This window comes from Heptranchias perlo, chromosome 13, assembly GCF_035084215.1.
Source record: "Heptranchias perlo isolate sHepPer1 chromosome 13, sHepPer1.hap1, whole genome shotgun sequence".
Classification (NCBI taxonomy): Eukaryota; Metazoa; Chordata; class Chondrichthyes; order Hexanchiformes; family Hexanchidae; genus Heptranchias; species Heptranchias perlo.
Window position 1 is genome coordinate 16,754,618 of NC_090337.1, and position 25,346 is coordinate 16,779,963.

Below are 25,346 nucleotides of genomic sequence, written 5' to 3' on the forward strand. Positions count from 1 at the left end.
CGTCTTAAATGTATAGCAACTCGCAAATTCAACTGCACATCTTCATTGTGTCATATTAAAACAGAGCATCAAATGAGCAAAATTTTTAAAAAGGGACAAACCAGTGTTGCCTCTGAACAATTTAAATTGTGGCCGATGTGCCTTAAGCATAGAAAACTGTAACCAACAGAATTGCAACTGAATTTTGTACCCACATCCCGAAGAATAGGGAAAGCATTGAACATAACCATTTAACACTGTGCTCTACTGTAAACTGGCAGTGAGGAGTTCCATAAACACAGGAATTCTCTTGTGTTTACACCAAATCTGTAAGCAACTACTACACAGATGTAACCCCAAAACATTCAAGGGAACCATTGCTCAGCTATCCAGAAACTTAGCCCAGAGCACATGATTAACAAATCATGTGAAGTCATTTTATACAAGGGACACTTTCCACTATCAGCAGCAATGAAAAATGAATGAAGAAACGTGTACCTTTCTGTTGGGATAACCACTTTGACTATGGCGTGCGACAGAGTCTGTATATGAAGTCACATCAGATAATAAAGATAGGATATATGAGTATTGGCAACTTAAGCAGCAAGTACACAAAAATATAAATACATATGCATTTTAAAAACCTTCAAGAAGCCAACATTTATACTGTTATAAATCAACACTTTCAAATTAAAAAAGGTATAAGCATGTATTTAAGACAACTGAAATGTGCTAATATAGAAAAGCAGGGATAGAAATAACTGTAGATATTTGTCTTGACTATGGCAATGGAATTAGAGCTAGGACAAACCTCTGGTACTAGAAACGGTTAACATGGGAACTTTCCTGGTGCTCATCAGGGTAGCTTATATTTTGTACACCATATACAAAGAATATTAAATGGTGAGGTACACACAGTTATTTTGATGACCAGGAGGCATATCAGATGCATCCAGTGATTACTGTACCATGTGGATATGTGAACATAGAGTGCTCGACTTGGAAGGGGTGGAATACACACAATTCAACTTGTGACATCGAGAAGAATGCAATCCACTCGAGGCTTATAGGTTACATCTTCTTGAATAGTCATATTTTACATATCCCATTTCACCAACCCCCCCACCCCCTCCTGTCATCTTTTGAAAGTATGGTACAATCTATCATTGCAATTTGCATAAGGAAACTAATTAATTTGAAATATAACACTCAGATAGGCCAACACTCCAAGAAATATATATAAAACCCTAAGTGCCCAATTAATGATCTTATACTTTGTCCCAGACCTAATGCACAAAGCAAGTCTAAAGACAAATATATCTAAACAGCTATTCAAAATACTAAAGAAATGTACAAAGCCAATAAGGCAAAACTTTTGGAAGCTACTGTACAACTTTCTCTGATGCTGTTTGATATTTAAAATGTGTAATTTAAATAACTTAGATATTGAACTTGGTGGAAGAATGTGAAACATCATTTTAACTTTAAAACGACCAATTCTATGTTAAAATATATCTTTCTATCAAATGCCTGGAATAGGATATTACCTTCTCATTAACTTGAAAGTGAAAATTATTTACTACAGTTAAAACAGTCTTTAAACTTTGTGGACAAAAGTATAAATGGGTTGAGAAAAATTGTAAAAGAAACTCCAACTACACAAATTGCAGCAACTAAAAACCCTCTCACCTTTCCCTACATTTGTTGCTAGTAGCCACCCTTATGCTTTGATGAGGAGCGCGTATTGGAGTTTTGCTTACTGTCAGCAACCTCAGCAAAATCATCCTCACAAAAGGTGGGCAAGCATAATTTCTGAAGTTAATCCATCACTGCAGTGAAGGGGCTTCTACCAACAACTATTGAATAGGTAAACTATGCTGGATGTTTGCACTCCAGGCCATTAGATAGGAGTACCACACGGTACTAGCACATTCCATTTGAAAAAGAATTTAGGGGAAAAAAGCCTAAAATCAGCTTGTACCACTAAAGTGCACCAGTCAAGTTTACAAAGTAGTACTGATGTGTTGTGGGAGGCATCAACAGCTTTTTCACTGATGGAAGAGAACACCTGCCAGCTATTTAGAGGCAGAAGTTGGGGGTGGGGAGAAAGAGGGAGGGGGAGGGAGGATATTAGGGTAGAGAGAACAGGAAAAGTGAAGGAAGTCTTGGATGTGTAAAAGCTACAAAACTAAAAGCAAGCTTCCTGCCTCATGGGAGGATTTGAAATATATTTCTGTGTAAGGGCTTAAAATAATTGGCCCTCCCTCACTAGGGTAGATTTCAATCTTGAGAAACATGACTTAACAGAGCTACATCCTGATGGGAATATGGAGGCATCGTAAAATCAGCTCATCAAAATGAAGAGTGTGGGTTATGGGGTTAGAGGTTTGCTCAGTTACCTTTTGTTGGGTAGAGAGAAACTTTGCAGACCCCCACTTAGGGGTATGGGCAGGATCAATAATAGGGCAAATTGTGCATGGGCTGTGGAAGGATCAGGCTTGATGGGTTGAATGGTCTTTCTTCATTCCGCGTTTTAAATTCTTATATTCTCTTATTTTGCAGTTTTGAACACATGTATAGTATAGATAAGTGCTATATAAATGCAAGTTCTTCTTTCTATACCTTTCAATGGACAAGGGGAATTTTTTTTTAAATTTAGAAGTCTTGAAGTAAAGACTTGTATCAGATCTATATTTAAGCCAGTCTACCTAACTGCAATAACTAATCTCCCACTTTAAATGTTTTGCAGTAATTGATGCTATTACAGCATTTGGTTTAGACATCAAAAATAAAAAAAGTTGATTTCTATCCCTGACAAAATGCTAGTAAACATATGCTAACCTATACAGAAGATATATCTAACAAAATCCTATCACATCGCACAGTTCAATCAAGAGCTTTGATTAAATTTAACATTGATTAAAAATTCTACAATCAAACCACAATACACAAATGCACAGTTCAACTGCAGTGACTTCTATTCCAACAGTTTCCTCACCTAGACTTTTTAAATTACCTTTTCAAAGTCGTCTTGATTTTTCGGCGGCATCACTGGAGTTGTGGGGTTCTTTAGCCTCTCCCGTGGTTGGGCGTTGAAAGGTAACCCAGATGGGGGTGGTGGTAGAGTCAACTCCATCATAGCAGGCGGAATATAAATTGGGTGAGGTGGAATGGGCACGGCCTTACCCCAGCCCAGCTTCATTTCAAATTCCATAATTATCTTCCCTGAAAGAAATCAAAATTGTGTATTGCTCTTTCCTACTTAAAACTGGATGAATGGCATTTTTTTTGTTTTGCTTTGAAAGTGTGTCTATCCTCTTTTTAAAAGATATGTTCCTTCCCTACCCTTGAATCGTCTCCCTGCATCTGCAGTTGAGAAATAATGAGGGCAAATAATTTTTGTAATTCTACCAATACTTCAAAACCAGTTCTTAGGAAGTAAGAATGTCAGAGGTACTTTCACTTGCTCCCTTTGATAACTGGTTCAGCAGCCAGCCTCCAATCACATGTTTTGGAACCATTTGTACTTTACACTAAAAGTTCTACCCCATTTTAGGTATCCTCTGGCACCTGGAACCATTCCAGCATTATGGGTTACAGCAGGGTTGTCCAGCCTTTTGGAGCAGTGGGTGCATCCATGAGTCACAACTAGTGAGTCCGATTAAATTGTTAGACTAAGTCAGGATCCTGATTAAACCCCATGCCCATGTTCCAATCTATTTTGCGTTTTTTGGAACTGCCATTTCCGCCTCGGTCTGTCTCTCTCCTTCCTTTTTCACTTCTGTCTCTTCTCCATTCCTGTACCTCTCAACAAACTCCATTACTTTTCTGTAATATATCTTTTCTCTTCCACTTCAGTTTTTAACCTCTATCTCGTTTGTCTCTGCAACCTCAGATGAGGACTCAGGCAGGCGCGCTAAAGCATCAGTGGCCTCTACATCTGGAACTCGATGGGAAATGAATCTGTGCATTGCTGTGGGTGATCTGGAGGCTTTAGATTTCTAGCTTTCCAAGCTCCATTGGGATGCAGGGTTGCTGGCACATGACCTTAGCACACCTGTGAGAACTTTTTTAATGGCTGTGTTGGACTGCTCCAAGATAGGCTGGAGAAGCCCCAACAGAAACATCTCTCCTGCTTCCAATACAGAACACACTGAGTGAGGAGAGCTCTATTAATGAAAGCTGCCAACTCCAGAACAACCTGCTGGCAGAAACAGCTGATCATCTTCCAGACAATAGGATTACCTGTGTCTTGAAATATATCAGCTACATATCAGATCATAATCCCAGTAAATCCATCCCGGTACACGGAGCATGTGTCAGAATGAGCATGAAACACACAGCAGGAGAAAGTGCAAAGAGGAGCAGACAAAGACATCATAGCAAGAGAGGATGAGGACAAGGTTATACCAAGAGAGGAGAGAGCGGGACACATGCACATATACATACAAATCCACCCCATTAGTGAAGATCATAGGTGTCGGATGAAATTAACCATTTCCCATCACTTCACCTTGATAAGCATACAAAAAACTTCATATTTTCAAAAATAATGATATTTTGCCTTGACATAACAGTAAGTTCACTTTTGAATTCTCACCATTTAGATTTTTCAAAGCTCTTTCAGCATCTCGCCTGTTCATGTAAGCCACAAATCCACAATTTCTTTCTCTGGCTCTTTCTTCTTCTGTTCTGGGCCACATAATCTTAACACTAGCCAAGGGGCCAAAGCGACCAAACTCCTGACACAGCATTTCTTCATTCATCTGTACATCAGAATGAAACATTTAGTGTAAGCCAACTAAATTTAGGTGATTAGATCAAATAATTTGCTACAAAGCAGCAAAATAAAAGCTTTAAATTGTCACTAGTATAAATCGTTCAACAGTAATTTCAAAAAAATTCATGTTCTGTGAGAATACAATTGATGTACCAGACTTTATCAAGAGGCTTCAAATACAGGATTATTCTACCAGGGCAACTGTGTTCCTAGAGTAACATTCAGCAGAGGCTAGGCATTTCCTTACAGAAAACAATGGAATATTGAAGAAAGGTACCCTTGAATAGCTGACTGCAGGGCACCAGCATCAAGGTCTGGAGCTTCTGCCCTCCCTACCTCATGACAGAGAATGGTGTGTGGCTTGGGGAAACACAGAAGAGAGAAGGACAATTTTTTTTAAAACTGGAGGCATGAGAGTTTAGTTGTCTTAAAACAAAGTAACAAAAAAAAGTGACAATCACCAAGTGTGACAGTGGTACTTGGCTTGTAGGAAAGCTATAAAAAATATTATAATGTCTCACAGCAATGTTCATGGATAAAAAAAGGCTTTAAGTACTCAGGGCCAAAGCATCCCCAGTTTCTCATGACCCCTGGTCAGACTGCTGAGCACTACCATCTCACTTAGCTGTTTAATATTGGTTGGGACGTTGGACCATGACTGGATGTATCGTCTTGGGACACTTCGCTCCACACCCAACACCAATGAAGACGCCAGCGTTAGCAATGACACTCTGGACCAGGGCCCCACCTCAAGCTGCCACTATTCCTGTAATGTGGAGATGCCGGTGATGGACTGGGGTGGACAAATGTAAGGAATCTTACAACACCAGGTTATAGTCCAACAAATTTATTTTAAAATCACAAGCTTTCGGAGATTATCCCCTTCATCAGGTGAAAGCTTGGGATTTTAAAATAAATTTGTTGGACTATAACCTGGTGTTGTAAGATTCCTTACACTATTCCTGTAGGGGTGGAATCACCATGGTCCCATTCCCACTGCAGAAGTTTCTCCATCATATCTAACACTCAAATTGTACATGCGGCTGCTTGTTAGCAGTCACGCCCTATCCTGTACTAATGATCAGAATGACCCCCCCTCTTCCTCCTCCTCCCAAAAACTGCTTTCCTTTCTTTTACTTCTATTCTGAAGACTCTTTCAGTTTTCTTTTCCTCCTTCTCCAAGTCACTTCCATCTGCATTAACCTTTGCTCTGCTGATCCTCCCTGTCAGCTTTTGTATTTCATATTCACTTCATGCCTGCTTTTCTTTCTGCATTTTTTTTGGTGCTCTTCCCTTTTCTCCCTTTCCCAACCTCAGAATTCTGAGAAACTCTCTCCTGGCTCTTCCATCTTTCACTTCTGTCACCCACTCCTATGACCTCTGCTGACTTTTTAAGGTGCCTCTTTGAATTCATGGCAAAGTAAAAAAGTATTGTCAACAAACCTTTGTACAGGACTCAAAATGAAAAAAGTGGCTCAAAAAAGAAAAAAATCAGTGGAGCTCAAAACAGGTGCAAGAGGAGGTGGATGGGCATGTAGGAGGAATGGGAAGAGACTGAATTGGTAAACACCACCAATATGAACCGGCAAGCCAACTGCACCCGATTGGCCCAAGACATATGTTTACCACAGACCACTCAAATCCCAGATAGCCAGACTTCTCCAATGGACAGATTCTGTCAATATAGATTTGACAAGACTACATACATTTTCCCTTGTCCACACAAATATAATGGGCCAGAATTTTTCATCAAAACAACGGCGAGGCTATTGGCGCTCACTGTTATTTATACAAAATAGTACAGCAACTTCAGGCGAGAAGCAGATGCGTCGTTAAATGCAAATATCCAAAAGTTACTGTCCGAGTTGCGCCGCTCCGCTGTTAGCTAGTGAAATGGGCATTTCGCTGTCTGCCTCACTACTGCCATGCATTGAATGTCATGAAGTTGTGTATTTGCACGGTAAATACAAACTAAACATGCCGCGGAATTTTAGGGCTAGTAACTAATAGTACAAGTACCCTTTTAACAACGTGATAAGTGTTAATTACTGTCAGTGAACCTCTCTGGCACCAAAAATGAACAATTACAAGTGTGGTGTCACATTCCTTCAGGTTTTGAATTTTTTGTGGCGATTTTAAAAACGCCAAATTTTAAATTTAAATTTTTTTCTTCTTACTTTTCCTTTCCATCTTTTTTTCCCCTTCTCTCAATCCATTCTCTTTCCCTTTCTATACCTGATTTGACACTGAATTCACCCCCTTTAATTTACCCTCCTTGTCAGTCCTTCCACTGTTTATTTCCCAAACCTTAAATCTCACTGGTTAAGGAGATACCCCATTGGTTGCCCTGTTCACTCAGGTCTCAGTTGCCTTGTTTCTGTTGCTGCACCATCAGCTCACACTTTCAAAAAAATTTGCCCACAAAGTTGCTGAGCGCTGAAGGGGCAAGTCTAAACAACAGCAGACCCTATTAGATACCATGCTATAGCAAATTCTGGCTCAATGAATTTAGAATTCCCATTTAAACACTGAATGTGTGTTTATAGGATGATAACTGCTGTGTTTTGGCCACTTAAAGTTTAAAAAAACATCTTTACCTTCGGATTAATGTTACCGATATATAAATTAGTAGTAGTTGGATCGCCTGCATCATGTGAACCTGGGGTAAATTCCTCAAGTGCTAAAAGACAAAAAAGGTTCTCAGCAAAACTTTCAAAATTATACAAGTGAAAATGTTTAACATTCCCAAAATACGAAGCAGCAATAATTACCATTTGTTTGTCTGTTTCTCCTCGAAGATTCCGCTGAAAAGAGACATAATATTTTCAACGTGTTGTGCTTTCAAATGTTGATCAGACTTAAGGTAGAAATGTACCGTGACCACAATCCAGCAGTAGAAATGACCACAGCATTTGCAAAGATCATTTGGTGTTGTCAACTGTAAATGTGAAATCAGATCCAAGCACAGAATTCTAACAGACCAAACCACTTCCTTTGCACTCCCATGGACCCAATGCCACTCAGTGGATAAAATCTGTTAGTTTTTCTTGTTCCCACCACACAAAGTCAGTCCACAGACAAATTTATTAGATAACTGACATTTGTAGCACTGATCTTATGTACACAAAGTTAAAAAAAACCAGGAAGTTAGGCAGAACTCAAAAAGGGTAATATTGAACAAGTTACAAGTGAAGGCCACTGAATGGACAGTGTAAACTGGTTCAGGAGATAATCTGATTCACGAGCGAGAGCGCAAGCGAGGGGGAGGGGGGAGAAAGAGAGAGAGAGAGAGAGAGAGAGAGAGAGAGAAAGAAAAAGCAGGAAGGAGAGAAAAAGGGAGAGAGAGTAATTTTTTTTTTCCATTTGAGGGGTTTGTTGAGAACACAGGTAGGTGGTTGTATGAAAAAGGGGCCAAAAAGGCTGTGTGTCCAGTGGTCTTTTCTATTTCTAAAATTCCCCATTAAGAGAATGTGCCAGACTGTTTGATGGGGAAGGGAAGATAAACAGGAAATAATCCAAAACTATATGTTGGTGGATTTTGAGAAGGGGAGGGAAGGAGTAGTTGTCGTTTCAGATATTACTTAGGACTACATCTGCTTTTCAGGTTCTCCCTTCCTCCACAGTAGCTAATGATTTCTAGTATATTTAAAATTAAAATTCCAATTAGAAACAAGATGGGATATTTAGATACGAATAACTGCATGATGGGCATCGGAGGCTCGTTACCTAACCCCTCAGCCAGAATCCCAATAGGGAAGACTGTGCTCATAACAGAGGTTAAAAGTCATGAAAATGGACGGAGTCTCAAGTTCTCAAACACTGGGCCACAAGGCGGAGCTGCTCATTAGGAGCAAAAACTAACTTCAGGCTGCTCTCATACACCTCCTAGTGTCTGTTTTCAGGATGTCATCCCAAGTGCCCAAAACATACCTGTGTTTAACATTTGAGAATAGCATATGCTTTAAGGAGAACTGAAAGGAGAAAACATCTCAAACAAACACTTCCAAAAAGCTTTTGCCTTGCAAACTGATTAGAAGTAACTAAGTATTCCAATTAGCAACTTAAATTTAGCAACAGACTGACATTTAACTGCTAAAAACAAGCATGTACAATTTTCCAGAATGTATCACATTTTGTCACACAAATAATACCATTTTGATTCTGCACATGATTTTTTTGGTTTCCTGCACATATACATAACTGCCATTTGTAAAATTAAATCAAATTTTGGATACAACCCCATGTCCAATAAATGAAAACTGTAAACTCTGGTTAAAATCTGGTTGTTTTGGGTCATTGAGATGAAATCTTGCGTTTTAAGAACATTCACCTGGATGTTTCCAAAGAAACCTACTTTCAAATTGAAACGATTACTTGGAAGGGGAAACGACAATTATAACTTTAGCTCAAAAGCTACGTGGCAAACTAATTTTGAAAGAGATATCAACAAATCGCTTTGATCTGGTGACCACTGACAAGGAACCCTGTACACTTTACACTTATTAAAAAAAATTTACATACCTAGTTTTCACACCCAAAATATAACCAACCCTTGTTATAAACAAATCATATGGGACTGGATTACAGTTCTGGTACAACAAAAAGATTGTACTCACAAGAGCGACGATTTTGTGGAGAATCTTCTGATGGCAGAGGCTCAAATCGACTAGGCCTGAAAGGAGTATCCTTACCCCCTTTTGTTTTCTGCCGTTCATCACGTTCTTCTTGAATTCTGAAATCCGTACCAAACCCATTTTACAATCCGCAAATGATGTTAATATACTTGATAAGTAACAGTTAAATTTTAGTCAAAACATACCTTTTAAAAAGGTTGACAAAGGTTTACTTACTGTTTTAATTCCTCTTTGAATAGTTCCAAATTGCTCTTTTTCTTCTCCTTTTCGCCCTTTTTTAGGGGCTAAAAAAAGAATTTTAAAAGAATTGAAAAAATCCAAGTGCATTGAGATATTCAAGTTGTGTAAGTAGTCAAAACTACTAAAACAGCACATGCTTTCAAGATCAAAAATACAAAAATAAAGTGGTCCACTTCCAATGACTTGAAGTGTAGTTACTATTATGTAGGCAAACAAGGCAGCTAATTTGCCTACAGCAAGATCTCACAAATAGCAAGTGAGGATAGGCCAGTTCATCTATTCTCGGCAGTATGGGTTGAAGAACCAATGCTAGCTACAAACTGGGAGAAGTCCATGCTCCTCTTCAAATTGTGAAAAGGATCTTTTACATCCACTCCTCATTCAAAAGACAACACCTGCAACAACGTAGTACTGCACTGAGGTTTCAGGCTAGCTTGCACACTCAAGTACTGGAGTGGGGTTTGAACCCACTACCTGTGACTTCAAAGCCAGAATGCTACAAACTGATCCAGTTTAACACCTAACTTATAAATAATTGTCTGTAGCCAAAGTTAGACTGTCTTCGTCTAACATCCACTCATGCATTTCCAGTGGGGATCAATACTCTAGATGATTTTCACACATTAACCAAGAGGTACTGACTCACTGGATAAATTCACAGATCCAAATGGGGCACGAAGTGCATTTTGGTTTAACTTTCTAGACAAAAAATAAAATCTCAACTCCACACATTGCCCAACGGAGTGAACAGGCTAAAGATGTACTTTCAGTCATCCAATGGTATCCTATAGGAGATAGTGAGAAAGTGTGTGGCAGCAGACCAAATTCACCAATTTGTCTGATTTTTCCACCCTCCGTGTAAAGATGCACCTGCTCAGCACTTGCCAGCTGCAGAATGGCGGACTGGAAACTGCAGGCACATGTCTATAAATTACCACTGCATGATAGAACTCATGTGCTGTCGCTGTTCACATTATTTAGTGTCTCCTTCATCTATACAGATCTATCTGGGGTTGTATGAAGTTCCAGTGCATTTGACTTCTTGTAGTCTGCAAATTAAGAAAAAGATAGCTCATTGAGGCTCATGCATTATACAGTAATCAAAATGAGACACTTACTGGCTTCTTGGGGTCTGATGTGAAAGCCGGTGGCGACGATTTCTCTGGCAGTAAGCTCTTTATCTCTGGAACCCGCGTAGAAGGCTTGTACAATTTTCCTTTATGTTCCTCCAATCGCTCGTCTAATGTGCAAAATAAAGATTTATGCTATTAAATAAATTCTATATTTTCACAAACACAACAATGCAATTTCTGGGTTCCAACTATGGCACTGGGTGCACCTGCAACTAATTCATGCTGATGAGAGTTTACAATCAGACCAGTCTCAATAAAGAGCTGCATTACAGGTCATAAGCCGTTCTGGAGCGGGGTGGGGAAATGGATTGGAAGGTAGCAAATGTAACACCGCTATTCAAGGAAGGAGAGAGAGAGAAAACCGGGAACTACAGGCCAGTTTGCCTGACATCGGTCATCGGGAAAATGCTAGAATCCAATTATTAAGGACATAGTAATAGGGCACTTAGAAAATCATAATATGATCAGGCAGAGTCAACATGGTTTTATGAAAGGGAAATAGTGTTTGACAAATCTATTACAGCTTTTTGAGGATGTAACTAGCAGGGTAGATAAAGGGAAACAGTGGATGTAGTATATTTGGATTTTCAAAAGGCATTTGATAAGGTGCCACATAAAAGGTTGATCCACAGATAAGGGCTCATGGGGTTGGGGATAATATATTAACATGGATTGAGGATTGGTTAACAGACAGAAAACAGAGAGTAGGCTGTTACTAGTGGGGTGCCGCACCGATCAGTGCTGGGGCCTCAGCTATTTACAATCTTTATTAATGACATAGATGAAGGGACCGAGTGTAATGCATCCAAATTTGCTGACAATACAAAGCTACGTGGGAAAGTAAGCTGTGAGGAGGACACAAAGAACCTGCAATGGGATATAGACAGGTTAAGTGAGTGGGCAAGGTGATAGATGGGAGGTTATTCACTTTGGTAGGAAGAATAGAAAAACAAGGGTGAGAAACTATTAAAGGTTGGTGTTCAGAGGGATTTGGGTATCCTTGTCCATGAAACACAAAGTTAACATGCAGACACAGTAAGCAATTAGGAAGGCAAATTATATGTTGGCCTTTATTGCAAAGGGATTGGAGTACAAGAGTAAGGAAGTCTTGCTACAATTGTAGAGAGCTTTGGTGAGACAACACTTGCAGTACTGTGCACAGTTTTGGTCCCCTTACTTAAGGAAGGATGTACTTGCCTTAGAGGCAGTGCAACCAAGGTTCACTAGATTCATTCCTGGGATGAGAGGGTTAACCTAAGAGGAAAGATTGAGTAGAATAGGCCTATACTCTGGAGTTTAGAATAATGAGAGGTGATCTCATTGAAACATAGAAGATTTTGAGAGGGCTTGACAAGGTAGATGCTGAGAGGCTGTTTCCCCTGGTTAGAGAGTTTAGAATTAGCAGGCATAGTCTTGGGATAAGGGGTCGGCCATTTAGGACTGAGATGAGGAGAAATTTCTTCACTCAGAGGGTTGTGAATCTTTGGACTTCTCTACCCCAAAGGACTGTGGATGCTTAGTTGATGAGTATATTCAAGGTTGAGATAGATAGATTTTTGGACTCTGTAGGGAATCAAGGGATATGGGGATCGGGTGGGAAAGTGGAGTTGAGGTCGAAGATCAGCCATGATCTTATCGAATAGTGGAGTAGGTTGAAGGGGCCGTATGGCCTACTCCTGCTCCTATTTTTTTAAGTTCTTATGAAAGTTATTTTGGTTCCTTCATCCAGCTATGGAATTTTCTATCAGAATTTAATGGTTTAGTGATGCAAGTTGCACATCATCTGGCTACAGCATCTCATCCAACTGCCCACACAGTTCCTGAAGAGGCTACAGTAATTCCAAACTTAAATTAACAACCCATGCACCTGGTGTTGTTCAGAATTGTTGGAGGAATCAGACAAATAGGTAATTTAGTTGTGATACCAAAATATTAAGAAATAATGTTTTGGTCTATTCTTACGATGGCTGGTACCTCCCTAAATTTCTATCCCAATCACTGTCTATGAGAAAAGTCAATTGAAAATTTCCTATAAATCCATTTACAGGTCATCTTTTAAACACCCTGTTGAACAGGCATAGGTACATTCCTCCCTATTGCACCTCCAACATGTTCAGCTCAGACATGGATCAACCACGTTCTCCAAGTGGAATAGCAGAAATATTTCAAAACAGGTATTTCTCCCCTAGGCAATTCTCAGATTACCTATATGATCAGACCAACAACTATGAGTGGCATTTCTGAAAGTAGCTAACCACAAGATTAAATGCAAGAGAATGGAGGTCAGAGTTGTGAAGCTGTGGAATTCACTTCAAGGGTTAGTGGTTGAGGCAGTAATTATGTCAACATTCACGATTAGATTGGACATGGACTGGTTGGGCTGAAATGCCTGTTTCTGTGTTGTAATGCCTCTACACAAGATCATGGAGCACAGAATTTCCTAGAATTGCTAGCAATTTAAGGGTTAACCATGTAACTAGATGTTAGCAACATTTAGTACTTCAAAAAAATACTTTAATCCAGGTGCAGATATAAAGAATTTGTTTTAACCCTAAATTAGAGCTGTAGCAAGTTTGAATGTTGCAGGATCAGTTAAATTCTAAACTGATTTTAAACTAGAACTAGCTGGTTCGGGGTGCAGGTGGGAAAGAATGAGAAAATGTGTTCTTTAGAAGCAACTTTTTTGTACATTCGTTTGTGCAACAAGATCCAGCCAAAGATATCTTAAGATTAATCTAACCAGTTGCTGATAGCAAAGAAGGCACATGTGCCTAAAGGGTAAAGACCAGAGCCTTCTCATGGTCAAAGGTATCCTCCAACAATCCTTGGGCAGCCACTTGATGGTTAATTATTTCAATTTCTGCATTCAAGGGGGAGTTCCAACAACTGTCCAGGAGAAAACTTTCGAAAAAAAAACAAACAGCCACTACAGCACTGCGAGTGCTGCCAAGGTAAACTTGACCTTTTGGGCTCTTTGACAGGATGCCACCATCCTCCTGACTAGATCATGGACACACCCCAATTTGGTTCCAAGATTTTCAAATGCAAAGCTTCAGAAACAGCCGCTTGCCTCTCTGCAATCCACTTATGGTCACGATCAAACCCAATATACGAGGGCATGTTCTCAACCTACCATCCAGGTGACACCTTCTAGCAGCTGTCATCCAAGTCCCAGGAGTTTTCTCTTCTGCCAAAAGACACAAAACTCGACCTTTAGCATAGTGGAATTACACAGAACAGCTTGCAATAGTCAGCCACCTTAATGTTTTAGACATCCAAGTCGAATACCACGTACTAGGTCTATTGTAACCAACTGCTTAATTCAGACCCTCGTGAGCAGCTTTGGCAAGGAGACATGGCTGACATGCAGCCAACTCCCTTTATGGGATGCCCAGTGATAGGTCAGGCTGCAGCCCTCTCCTTGAAACCCATTTGGCCATGGATCCAAGTGTGGCTTATAAATGGAGATCCTTTTAAAGACTATAAGACCCCTGCCTACAATAAAGAGCTCCCAAATATTCTCAAACATGTGGCAAGTACACGGCTCAACTTAAAAGTGCCAGAGAGTGAAAAGCAGACATGTTAAGATCATAAAAATCTCTGGGAACACGAAAAGGCCATTTGGCCCAACAAAACTGCCCGTACCACATTTTGTTTTTGGGGTTAAATCCTTACCTACATGGAAAGGATAGGTTAATTCGTGATATTTTACCGTAGGAAAATAGTTCAAGCCTAGACATCAACATTGCAAAATAACTTGCTCAAATTCTATTTTGGACCGTGAAGGGACTCATGTCATGACCCATTTCAATAAAGTGGCATTTCCCCTACATTCTGGGTTAAAACAATCATGTGCAAACATGGCATATATTTCTACGGCTCACCTTTTGTTGCATTTACAATGCCTCCTCTAACAAAAGCTTTTACTTTGCTGGAGTCAGCTCCCTCAAAGGAGGCCAAAAATTCTTCATATATCTCAGCAGCTGCCTTCTCATCTTCCTGAAAGGAATAGTTTAACATTAGTGTCTCGCATTCATGCCCAGAGTAACTATAAATGGTTTCATAATACATTTAAGATAATTTAGCCGATAGGAACCATACACCAATTGTCCCATTTATTTGAATATTGGCATGTGGTGATGAACTGTAGAAATTACATACATACACACATCAAGATAATATAACACACAAATCTGATGGACAGAGAAATCTGATGACCTATGAGTTCAAACATCTAAGTTTGTAAACCTATAGCATAAAGGAAAAGGCACATATGCCATCCATTATATTGTTCCTATTAATAGTATGCTTGCTCCCAATGGCTAGTTGGTAATGACAATATCTGATCCATGCAGATCAAAACTCCCAGGTTTGATTCCTATTCTGTGCATAATTAGGTGATCTCATGGCAGTTTAGCTCCATAGTTGGGTTCTACATCCCTTGTTTAAGGGAGGGAGGGGGTGGGTGTGCATCTTTAGCAAGGAGAAGTGGCTGCCGTGGTTATTGGCCATCCAAGTCCAATACCACGTACTAGGTCTATGTAACCAACTGCTTAATTCAGACAGTAGAAGGGGTTCCTGTCACTGATCACTATCCAGTAACTCTTGCTGCAACATGCATACTTTCCCAGACATTGGGTCAGGACAGAATTGGGCTCAGCTGCAATGGCCTCCTCTCTTCCCTTCCAAAGATGGAATAGCCAGCCAACACACACAGTCTAAAGCAAAAATTAGAATGTTTATTTGAATAAAGGAACCACTGGCATCCTTGGAACCATACCTTAAATGAGTCAGTGTCTTTAGGAGGAAAGGAGAAGATTAGGTGAAAAAAAAATCAAAAATGTAAGTTTTCTTTATATATTTTTAATTATGCCAACTTTACAACCAACACTGAAGGAATTCTGCTTATTTAATAAAAAGTAGTTAAATGAATGCATACCACTAAAAATCTGGCAAGGATGAAAATTAATTCCAAGCATGGTGGGTAAAATATGGTATACCTTTTTAATTCTTTATATTGCGAGTCCAATTTCATCTCTTCTCCCCCCATCCCACCCCGTACACAAGCAGGAAATGCTAAAAATAGACTGGCTTTGAGCACCTGAAAAGCAAAAAGATTTGACGACAAAGTTCAGAGACCTTTTGGCAGGACTCTGTCTCTATATTTTCTCTTTCCAAATGCTACCATATCCGCTGTGTATTTTCAGCATTTATATTTCGGATCTGCAGTTTTCTCCTTTTTATCTCCACTGATTTTTTTTTTCCTATACATGCATACTATATTTAAGATTCCATACCTTCTTTTTAATTTCCTCCTGTTCTTTTTTACTGAGGGTCCTCTTTGAAGCACTCATTTTGCCAGTGCTGAAAATTTAAGTTGATCAGAAGAATGCTGGAGAAAAGAAAACAAGGTTGATTATCTTCATAACTGATGACTAGAAGTGATATCCTCTAGAGTATGAACATTCTAGAAGATTAAACACACAAGTAATTTTAGCATTTAAAATGACCTGCAAACACCTGGATTACATGGACACTATTCACAGAAATTGCAAACATCACATATCTTTGTAGGCTCCATACAACTCATCTTCTACCAATATAAAAACAGAAAGTGCCGGAACTCCATCGGCATCAGAAAAAAAGATAAGACAGGCAAACTTTTGGACACAAACCAGTTATCAGAATCCAGTTCAGATTAAGGGTCTACACCTGATCTGTTTTCATATCTTTTTTCTTCACAGATGCTGACAGACCTGCTGTGTTTTTCCAGCATTTTCTGTTTTTATTTCAGATTTCCAGCATTCATATTCTCTATTTATCTCCTACCAAAATGTTTTTAATATAGAAAGCAGCTTTTACAGCAACTTAGTTCAAAAGTAAAATTACAGAAACACTAGGCAATAAGATTAACAGCTGCCAAATGTTAATGGTCTAAATATTTTTATCTAATAACACCAATTTGTTAAAAAAATGTTTGACAAAGTATCACCTGCACCCTATACACAAGGATTTATTGGATGTTCTTTACAAGGAGCACATGAAACTCTATGATTGTGCACAGGCCAACTCTATAGTTTGTTGCCTTGTGCACATGCAAAGTTAGCACATTCAAATATATTTAAGTCAGTTAACCACCAAGATCACTGGCCCTACTGCTATATATAACGGGCATTGTTGCAAGCTTGTGTTAATTTTTGAGCCCTGCAACATTTCTTTCACACTAAAGATTTGTAAATCAAGACGTAAATCAACTCTATGCAAAGGTGAACACGTGTGACACATATACAACTGTAGTGCATCAACACAGGAGCTAAAACACACCTGCCATGATACACTCCCTGCACACAAAAGTTGGCATGAAAACCCCTCATTATGCTTGATAGAATGGTCTTCAGCAATATTTGCAGGCAATTTATTCAAATGTAATATTTGCACCCCACATTAACAGTATGCATATAGAGCCTCATCTTCCCACCCCCCTCGCCCAAATCCATTTCATCTTCAACAAGCTAGATATACTCAATCTTTACGTTTCATCAACTGGTAGTAAAAACCCTAATTTCGTGCATCAGAACAATCTAGACATCCAAAGTACAAAATTATTATATGCTAATCAGGTACTGCTGCAGATAACTCATTCCACTGCTTCGCTCTCAAGCATCTTCCAAGACAGATTTCAGCCAATTCCCAGGGTACAATTTAACTATTCCAAAACAGCGAATACATTGCTCCTGAAGTCAAGGACTGCCTTTTGATATCTGGGGATAACCTGCAATGGCATTCAACTCCCACACCTCTTTCAAACAAAGGGGGCTGATAACCTCAAACCTAAGATGCTAACATCCTATCTCAGAGACTGTCTTCTCTTCCCCCGCAGCATCCCCCTCACCAACAAGACCCATGGTTGAGAATTGCTACCAAGGCCACACAATGCTACACCACCGAACCTCCCAGGCCTCCAGATGCCAAAAGGCCTAGTAACATCCCACAATAGCACTAACTGCTCAACCTAGGAGGCAAGGATGTCATGCCTTAAAGATGATGCAGTTTTGCTGGTTCTGTCCCCAGCACAGCACAAAAAGAACCACACCAGAACGGTCATCTCAATCAGATTTAGAGTCTGACATAATAAGAACATTAGCACACCAGGCCAACTCCTCCATAATGGACCAGATTATGCCCTTCCATCACAGATTTGACAAACTCCACCTCTCAGTGTGGGACACCTACACAACTTACAATGGTGCAAAAACATTAAAGTCTTGCGTGGTGCAAATTGGGTGATACAGCCTGAACTGACTCTGAAGCAAAGTGGACCAAATCCTGACCTTCCACATTGGACCGTGACTTCCTAAATTGCTTGGCTTTGTATGAAACCTGCTCTGGCTGCCACTAAGAGCAAAAACAGAAAACAATCAATCAGTCACAACTTGAATTTAAAAAAATGTATCTATTTCTGCATGGCATGACAGAGATATGCGACAGACAGATCAATAAGGACTATTCCTACAGCAACAAATCTGCAACATCAATAGCCCCATCTCAAACCTGACGCCTTGCAATTTTGGATGTATACAAAATAAGATTACACCAATATTCAAAGATCAGCAGGTTAAGATACTTTTCAAAGAATTTGACTACTTGCAAACCAGAAATATGGGACAATGCATCAACTAAAACAATTCATTTTTTAAAACTAAACTTCTCCCTTCCATTTTAGGTTACCATGTCACAAACTGTTCACTGGCCAAGAAAACAGACAGACAACCCACTCCAGGCATGTTAGCAAAAGATGGAGTTTTACTACCACTTGTGTGTCATTGCAGTGTTTGTTTCACAGAAATATGACAGTATAAATCTAGAGTTAGACGATGACAGTCACACTGTTTAGGACAGACAATACATGGAGTGCAACTCCAGTGTGGTGTCAAACTGGGCTTAAAAAGCACTCAGAGGGTCTCTTCAATATCCAGGGCAGTTCATAAACTTAACAGCTGTTTTAAATGTTTTGAGAAGGTGGTCAAGCCATGTGTTATTTAATGGCCAGGAGCACAGCTCCAAGCATGAATATAAGCATATGTGGTCAGAACTCTTTCCTGTCACTAAGAATTCAACACTGAGCCAGGTAATATAAACACGGTACCAGCCTGAATGGGGCAGATTCTGTGAAGTTTTTATTGTTAAATCACAATACTATGGCATGAAACCTCTTCCTTGTACATCAAGTAAGTGATCCAAGACTTGTGAATAACCATGAGCCTTGAGCACCAAGATAGTGTTGGCAGGTATCTGGGGTGCTAGAGGCACTAACCATAGAACCATATTTCTGGTCACCCAAAGTACCTTAAGAGTACATTTACACCACAATTGTAGTGGCTTTTGCTTTGTAACAATGCTAGTCGCATAAAAGCAGCCTGTATCCAGTCAGGGCCCAGCCTGGCACCAGAGCGAAATAGACAGAGCCCCTGAAGGAAGGAATTTCACTCTGCTTTGCTCCAGATTCAGGTCAGCCCGAAACACCAGACATACACCACACAAGTTTTGTGCCGATGTCACTTTGCACAGATGCTAAACTCAGTATTAATGCATCTTAGATCTCTCACCTCTCTCCTGAAAGTATATTCATAATATAGCACCAAACCCCCTTCTTTCACTTAAAAGAGATCCAAGAAAAAATGATACTGGGAGATGGGGCAATCCCAGCCTCCCTCATGCACTGTAACTTGCCTGCTATCACTGCAATCAGGACAGAGTCCCAGACAGTATCAAGACTTCAATTTTCCTTTCAGGACCAGCACTTAGAAGTGGGAAGGCTGCCAATCTGAGTTTTCAGCAATAGTTATGAACAGGAGATCACAGCAATACAAATATTTTTCCCTCGAGCAGACAAATTTAGCTATCTTTTACTCGATGAAGGGAGAAGAGAAAGAAACCATGCAGCATGAATATTTTCAATACAAATATTCAACCCTCCCCAAGTGACACTCTCCTTTAATAATCACTAATTTTTCAAATGACCTATAAACTACCACTACCTAAGCAAGTTTGTTTTACTGTTAACTGCTGTTTCTGGTGAGGGCAATCCACAAATTTATCCCTTCAGATTAACAATCAGATATTTATCACTTCACTCCTGACCATAATGCTATCTATATCTTAATTAGGTGAGAAGTAAAGTCTAAGATACTGACTGGCCTGCAGTCAAAAAAAAATCTTGATTGAAGACTGCATCAGGAAAGTCACCAAGACACAGTAGAAACTTAATAAAAAGTATGGCCAATGCAAGAACATATCTCAATGTCAAGAAAAACACTGCATCACTGGACTGTGTTGGGGACCATTCCACCTCCACAGAAAAGAATGGCCGTGCTAGTTAAAAAAAAAGTACAATATTTCAATAACACAATCACGTCCCTAAATACAACACACACACACACACACAATAGTACAGCTAACTGAAAACTGATAGGATATTTACAAGCAGGCCTGATATTAACACGCCAGCATTCATCACTCAGCATATTTAATATACTAGTACTAATATACTATATAGGGAAAAAATAAATCACATGCTAATGTGTTTTAATACTGTGTCAATAAACTTCCTGTAACACTTGAATTCATCTTAAGTTGCTCCCACTAATACCACCAATAATGACAGCTGTAATTACCAGTATTTAACTCTGGTGCTATGCAGCTGAAGATGTTCTTTCTCTAAATACAACCCAAGTTTGGAAGGATAATCTCTGCCTCTGTAGAAAAAAAGGATCGGAAAAGACCATTTTGGCCCATCTGACCAGCACAAAGAGTTCAAAAACAGAATAAAAGGTTGACTACCTAGATCTCCCATTCAAATTATCAAATGCCTGCCTAGCTCCTTCTTAAAATTACCCCCTAAGCAGTCCACCCCATAGATGAAAGAGTTATATCTATTACATCCATTCACCCTTCTCCTTCTAAGCTTCAACCCATGCTCCCTCGATATTGTTCTCAAGAGTGATAGTGATCAGATTCTCATAGCTCAACTTATCAATGATCTTAAGAATCATGACTTCCTAAATAAAATCTCATCACAATCTTCTCTTGTGTAAACAAACTAAGCTTCTGTAGTTTCTTGTAGCTCAGGTGTCTGATGCTAGGTATCAGACAGGTAGCCATTTGTTGCACTTGTTCCAGTGCCATAATGTCCTTTCTGTAATATGGCACACATAACTGCTGAAGGGTGTCTTTACAGTTTAAGTGGACATAAAATATAAAACTTTACCTGTCCACCATTGCACTTTACTGAAATCCTAATGACAACGATGCACTCTAAATTTGTAGCTCAAGTTATTTGGTCAGGTCCTTAAATAATCCACCATGCTAACACCCAGAGTTAACTTTTCAGGTCGAAGACCTTTCATCAGAATTCAGACTTCGCCAGTTCTGACAAAAGGTCTTCGACCTGAAACGTTAACTGTTTCTTTCTCCACAGATGCTGCTTCACTTGCTGAGCTTTTCCAGCATTTTCTATTTATTTCAGATTTCCAGCATCTGCAGTATTTTGCTTTTGATTCAGCAACTGATCGGTTTTACCCACAAAAAAAAATCTATAAACATGAGCTGTATGAACACCAGAAATGTCACATCTACACTGTATGGGTTCCCCTTGGAGTTTGAGGTCCGCAGTACTGTAAATTGATCTTGACTCTATATTGCTTAACAATGATGATCCTTATCTTAAACACTAAATTCACAATTTTTCTACATTTGCTACCACTTTATTATTAGAAGTTGGGAGTTCTATCCTGGAACTCTCTACCCAACAGCACTGTGGGAGAACCTTCACTACACGAACTGTAGCGGTTCAAGGTGGAAGCTCACCTCCACAAGGGCAATTAGGGATGGGTAATAAATGCTTGTCCTGCCAGCGATGCCCACATCCCATGGATGAATTTTTAAAAAGTATGATTCTGACACTCAAATGAACTAGAAATTCTATTGAAACAAAATCAGAAAAATTAAGTGCAAGAATAAAATCCTGTAAAAAAAAATCTAAGAACAAACTCTTTTCAACAAGTATAATAATGACTGATCTAGCAACTCAAATCTCTCCCCATCATTCACTGTACCATCAGAATATGTACTGTCCATACAGCTTTCCTAACTTTTTGGCAATATTTCCACAATACCAGAAGAGGTAATGAACCATCCTTTATGAATCTCAGTGTGGATTTTTGTCATTCTACAACTTGAGACTGGTTGTGACTTCCAATGTAATATAAAAGTTTAATATAAACAAATTTTAAAACTGGCATATACATGACTTTAAAAATCTCACCCACAACCTTTACCAACTTTGGGTCCAGGTCATCAAAATCTATCAAATGTGTGTCTTACATACCACATTTCATGGTATGTAAAACAAGACACAATCTGAATTAAAGGCAGTTATCAATGAGACGTTTATGAACTACTGAAGCCTTGGTCAGGTTTCACAATGATATCATCTAAACTCCTCAATTCAAGATATCCCCTGCAAGTTATTTCCATGCATGCATCCATCTATATAACGTTAAAAATATTGAACCAATGCAAATACTAGTGTTAATTGTATCATGTGATTTATATCAATTAGTGTTAATTGCATTCAGGTGGTGTGTGTCAATTGGGGACTCTCTTGTATCCTTTTTATATGAGTGCTTATCTAGGGTGTGGTATGTGTGTAAAGGAGATCTCTGAATAAAGGCTTGGAAGCTACTGAAGACCTGGCGCTAATATTATATCCTTTACCACTTGGCTATCCAATTTATAACAACTAGGACCGCACAGTACATCTCTGATCAAGATATATAAAAGAATTTTTTTTTAAACTTATGGAAAAGCACACGAGAATGTTACGTCAGCAGAAAATTTGATGGTAATTTACTATACCATTCAAAGAAATTTTCAAATATCCAAGAATCACATCTATTCAAAATTAATTGCAATTTTCATGAAAAAGTTTAAAACTAATCAGATAAAAATAGTACATGCCTGTTTGTATAACATACAAATTATTCTTAGAACTTTGGAGTTGGACAACTCAGCAATGCATCACTCGCACCTGTGGAGATAAATTAAATATTTTACACAAAGATAACTAACTCCTATACAAACTGATTTCTAATGAAACAATCTCAATCCACAGCAATATACTAGTGTGTCATGTGACATTGTGGAATAGTGCGATGTTCCACTGAAATTCTTCCCAAAACTACTGAGCTCCCAAACATAGCCACATCTCTGATTGGAAACTTGAGCATGGGAGGCAAATTGGAGAAATGGGAAAAAGTAATTTAAGAGCTATGGTTAACTTTTTTTTTTAAAAGTTACATTGGCCTGTTTCTGTGCTGTAGACTTATTCAGTCCAAGTGGCCTATGCCAGTGTTTATGCTCCCCCCAGCCTCTTCCCTCCTTCATCTAACCCTATCAGCATACCCTTTCTATTCCTTTCTCCTTCATGTGCTTATCCAGCTTCCCCTTAAATGCATCTATGCTATTTGCCTCAACTACTCCTTGTGGTAGGGCATTCCACATTCATACCACTCTTTGGGTAAAGAGATTTCTTCTGAATTCCCTATTGGATTTATTAGTGACTATCTTACATTGATGACCTCTAGTTTTGGATTCACCCACAAGTGGGAACATTTTCTCTACATCTACCCTATCAAACCCGTTCATTATCATAAAGACCTCTATCAGGTCTAGAATATTTCTAGAATAAAGATCCCCCACCTGCTTAGTCTTTCCTGATAAGTAATCCTTTTGTATGGCCTCATTAACCTGCATCACTATTTTTAGTGATTTATGTATCTGTACCCAGAGATCCCTTTGCTCTTCGAGCCCATTTAGACTCTTATATTCCAAGCAATATGTGGCCTCCTTAGTCTTCCTACCAAGTTAGTTAATTTTGCTACAACTGAAACACTTTATTCAATAAAGCCTGCTAACAGAACACTAAAGCCTTATGCACAGGTCAAGAAAATAGGTTTTCTGGAAAAGCATTCATATTACCACAAAATACATACTTACTAAAAGTTAAAGTGACACTAATGAGACGAGTTTAAAATTGCATAAGCATAACTGACACATTCCACAACTAACAAACATTTGTGGCACTTTAAAATATGAATGCATCTATGATTATTTCACCCACCCTCTTTCAAAAAATTGCCCATCCCTTTTAAATCAGAAAAAGGGCACTAACATAAGACCATCGCGCTACAAAAATATCCTGGGGTCAACCCCCAGTTATATCCAACAGAACTGTACAGTATTTTTTTAAAATTCTCAGCTTTAGAAAAAAATGTGAAGCAGTGGAACACGCACTCCAGGAACTCGTTAAATTACTTTTGGCGCTTTAACCAAAAAGCAAGTATAATAAGAGTCAAACAAAAATGTGACTGAAAGCATTGTAGTAGGCCTGCGCTCTGCGAGCCGCATCCTCCTGGGCTGTGCGAGGTGGATTCGGACATTGCGTTTTACTAAATTCCCCATCGTATTTTTTTTTAAAAACTCAAAAAGAAAACTGACAAATCAAGACTTAAAAGCCACGGCTTCGCCAGCAGCCGAAGTGGGGGAGTGGGCGGGGGTAGGACTGCCTTGCGTGACTGGAACACAAGGGTGACCCCCAGGCTGCCGTCCTCACCTCCTCCCTAGGCCCGCGCCTCCTCGCGTGGAACACCAGCACTCGGGCTCCAGGACCCGGGCCTAGGCCTCGCCTCGCCTCGCCCCGACCCACCTTTTAAAACAAAATTTAAGCGCAACTCCACAACCCTCGGCTGCGGTGGAGCCCGCTTTATTCCCCCCCCCAAGCCGCGCCGCTTATCGCTTACCTTAAAACCGCCGCGCACACTGTGTTTCCCCGAGCACAACACTGTTTTGTCCGCCATTTTCTGCTCTCACGGGTTAATCGAGCACAGAGTTGGGACAAGCATCGATCGGGGGGAGGGGGGGGCGCGGGTAAGGTGTAATACTGGTCACGTGACGTTGCTCCAACCACTGCATAAAGTAGGGCAAAGTGAGCCTGAAGGTATCTCAGTAGGGTTTTCAGTTGCTAGGGCAGGTAACTTTAATCACTGACAGGGGAGGGAGAAATAGTCATACCCTTGCAAACCAATTGTAACATGCCACTTTGCAAAGTGAGGTCAACTTCTCTGACTAAGAGGATGGGTTGGTGATATGCTCCGAAAGCTCTGCCAATGTTAGTCAATAACCAAGTTGAAAAGCAAAATACTGCGGATGCTGGAAATCTGAAATAGAAGCGGAAAATGCTGGAAATATTCAGCAAGTCAGGCAGCATCTGTGGAGAAAGAAACAGAGTTGACGTTTCAGGTCGATGATCTTCCGTTGAAAAGCTGTGCGAGAGAATTCCAGGAAAACTTTCCATCTGATTTTGTCTTCCTCACCACCCCCCCCCCCCAACTCCCCACCCTGCAGAAAAGTTTTTGAACTTTCATTTTAGCGACTTCGTATGATAGTATAGCTCAGAAACTCACCATGTGTAAATTCGCAGGGACCAATCCGTGCCCTATCATTCCAGTTGAGAATATCCTC

The 25,346-nt window shown here is 39.6% G+C and overlaps 1 protein-coding gene across 3 annotated transcripts in view; it reads right to left on the minus strand.

The window, feature by feature from the left end:
* The window catches only part of u2surp (U2 snRNP-associated SURP domain containing), a 59,449-nt gene extending 34,740 nt beyond the window's left edge, over window positions 1-24,709 (minus strand). The window contains exons 1-14 of one of the 3 annotated variants that reach the window (XM_067995039.1): window positions 24,626-24,709; window positions 22,785-22,854; window positions 21,633-21,746; window positions 16,064-16,158; window positions 14,651-14,765; window positions 13,900-13,953; window positions 10,752-10,873; window positions 9,610-9,677; window positions 9,376-9,491; window positions 7,531-7,563; window positions 7,357-7,439; window positions 4,580-4,745; window positions 2,996-3,204; window positions 478-521 (exon numbers count right to left, since the gene is read on the minus strand). In XM_067995039.1, coding sequence (XP_067851140.1) covers window positions 478-521; window positions 2,996-3,204; window positions 4,580-4,745; window positions 7,357-7,439; window positions 7,531-7,563; window positions 9,376-9,491; window positions 9,610-9,677; window positions 10,752-10,873; window positions 13,900-13,953; window positions 14,651-14,765; window positions 16,064-16,120 — 1,067 coding nt within the window. In that variant the 5' untranslated portion in view covers window positions 16,121-16,158; window positions 21,633-21,746; window positions 22,785-22,854; window positions 24,626-24,709. Of the gene's footprint in view, window positions 1-477; window positions 522-2,995; window positions 3,205-4,579; window positions 4,746-7,356; window positions 7,440-7,530; window positions 7,564-9,375; window positions 9,492-9,609; window positions 9,678-10,751; window positions 10,874-13,899; window positions 13,954-14,650; window positions 14,766-16,063; window positions 16,159-21,632; window positions 21,747-22,784; window positions 22,855-24,625 lie in introns of those variants that run through there. The other 2 variants (XM_067995038.1, XM_067995040.1) reach the window with 2 other exon arrangements.
* Between the last annotated feature and the right edge of the window lie 637 nt (window positions 24,710-25,346).